This window comes from Chanos chanos, chromosome 11, assembly GCF_902362185.1.
Source record: "Chanos chanos chromosome 11, fChaCha1.1, whole genome shotgun sequence".
NCBI classification, from domain to species: domain Eukaryota; kingdom Metazoa; phylum Chordata; class Actinopteri; order Gonorynchiformes; family Chanidae; genus Chanos; species Chanos chanos.
The window spans coordinates 13,887,616-13,890,115 of record NC_044505.1 but is presented as its reverse complement, the minus strand read 5'-3'; the positions used below and the strand labels follow the sequence as shown (position 1 = coordinate 13,890,115).

At 42.5% G+C, this 2,500-nt stretch overlaps 1 protein-coding gene across 2 annotated transcripts in view; it reads left to right on the top strand.

Annotated features, from left to right (window-relative positions):
- tll1 (tolloid-like 1) overlaps positions 1-2,500 on the top strand; it is a 40,910-nt gene that overhangs the window by 36,581 nt on the left and 1,829 nt on the right. For both annotated transcript variants that reach the window (XM_030788032.1, XM_030788033.1), the window contains exon 19: positions 2,430-2,500. This exon is cut by the window's right edge and continues 143 nt beyond it. In XM_030788032.1, the coding sequence (XP_030643892.1) occupies positions 2,430-2,500 (71 nt within the window). The remainder of the gene's footprint in view (positions 1-2,429) is intronic.

Here is a 2,500-nt window from a genome sequence, read left to right as displayed (position 1 = left end):
GTATCCTGTGAGACAAACTGAAGCTTATTTTACTGTGATTGATGTTTTCTGTCACTGACTGTTGGACAGAATTTCATCGAGAGCAATTACTTTCTTAATTGTATAACAATGATAGTGCTTATGTGTCCAACCTTGTCTGGTTGATCAGTAGACTTTGCAGTGGTTTGTTGTCTAACTTGCGGTCAGTCTTTGGTGAGTTGATTCTGTGTTGTTGGGCTAGCTTTAGCTTTAGCGTTGTTTGTCTTGTGGAGTGTGTCTGTGATGATCTTACACGGTGTGGGTCCGCTGCATCTCACGGACTGTGTGTTAGACAGCGTTAGCCAAAGTCAGCGTGTCTGTGCGGAGAAACACAAGAGAGGGGACATAAGATCTACAGCATCCTCACACACTATCTCTCTCTCTCACTCACACACACACACACACACACACACACACACACACACACACATACACACACACATAATCCTATCAGGGTCTTCTCATGTTCACATGCAAGTGTTCTCACATAACACGCACACAAACACACACACACACACACACACACACACACATTACACATATCCGCATGCATGTGCACACACAAATCTCCCTCTATCCTGCAGTGCCTTGCACAAATCTCTCATTAGCTTATATGTCTCTCACACAAACACACGTAAACACTCAAATATGCTCACTCCTCCCACCCCCACCCCCCTCTCTCTCTTTTTCTTTCTCTTTCTCTTTCTCATACACATACATATATACAGTAACATATGTGCAGTATTATGGTTTTTGGCTAGTTTGTGAATGCAGTGAGATTAAAGTGAATCTGTTGGGTCCCAAACTCCTAATCCCACACAGCTGGTTCACGCAGCGAGTTTTAAAGGACAGATTATAATTTTTATGCATTTACGATTCATATTAAATTATGGCCAGGAAGTCATTCTGGGTCCTTAAGGTCAAACGGGCACTCCAGCCTCACATCTGGCACCAATCAACAGTAAGGATATAAAACACTTCCTGTTGTAATCAGGATCAGAACTCAACCTTGACCAATCAGAGGCTTTCTGGCTTTGACTTCCGATTGTCCTGGTTTTTGGGTTTTGAGAGAATCCATCTCACCTTCTGTGTGTGTGTGTGTGTGTGTGTGTGTGTGTGCGTGCGCGTGTCTGTTTGTGTGTACGCACGTGTGTGTGTGTGTTTAAGTTGTAAGGTAGTTAAGGTAGTCTGACTCATGGTTGGGAAGGCCTTTGTGGAGAGTTGTAAGGTAGGTAAGGTAGTCTGACTCATGGTTGGGAAGGCCTTTGTGGAGAGTCATTCCCTCGTCATCCTTTGTTTGTTTTCCTTCTTTCTGCATTCCATCTTACACTTGTAAGTGACCGTGCTGCCATCTGTATCCTCTCAGACAGAAAACGCACGCAGTTCAAAGGACATGGCTTTGACTGGGAGGCTTTGTTGTTGTATTTGTTGGGGGTTTTTTTGTCTTGGTATTTTAATGTTGTAATTGCTCTCATAGTTACTTTTTCCTCAGGACAGCTGCATTTTTTTACGTGCCTTTTTATTTGTTTCATAAAATGTATCGCGCTGGCGGTGAAACGCACGAGTGTGTTCGTTATTAAGCAGTAATTACTAGATTATATTTTTGTTATAGCTGTAGTCATTACGGTGTAGTAACTATATATGTTAACCCAAATCTCCCACTGTATAGCAAAATCCTCTATGTCCTCTGTTATTGCTTTCATCTGGTCTATGACCACACAGTTTGGACAAAGTCCCAGTTTTCGGCCTTTGTCAGAGATACATGTGGTAGCCAGTTAGAGTAGAACGTAGGAAGAGGAAGAAGCCTGTCTGTGCTTGTCTTGGGCAAGCTCACACAAAGTCGGGTCAGAGATGTGTAGTGCATATATGGGGCGTGTAAATTAGCATGAATGTGTTTATCATACATAAACAAATAGACAGAGATCAAAAAGAGACACATGAAAGGCATATCGTTAAAGCCGGCAATTCTGTGTGTGTGTGTGTGTGTGTGTGTGTGTGTCTAGGTGTGTGTGTGTGAATGAGTGTGTGTGTGTCTTAATGCTAATTTAATGGTGTTTACAACCAACTAGCATGGCAACGGAAAGAAAGTAGACTATTTACACATACACACACACACAGACACACACATACACACACAGACACACACACACACACACACACACACAGACACATATATACAGAAAGGATGAAAAGAAGCAAAAGATGAAATGAAGAGAAATTAATGACACAGTGAGATGAGAAGATGAATTCTTCCGCTCACACACTTGCACTCATTTCCTCCTGTTTTTTTTATCCCCCCCTTTTCACGGAATTAAAAGAAAACTAATGAGGACAGAAAGAACAGACGGTCGCTGAAACTCGCTCAAATCCGTCCTCACTCGTTTTTTTTTTCTTCCCCCTCTCTTTTTCAGTCCTTTAATGAATTTGAGATCGAACAACACCAGGAGTGCGCGTACGATCACCTGGAGGCGTTCGACGGCGA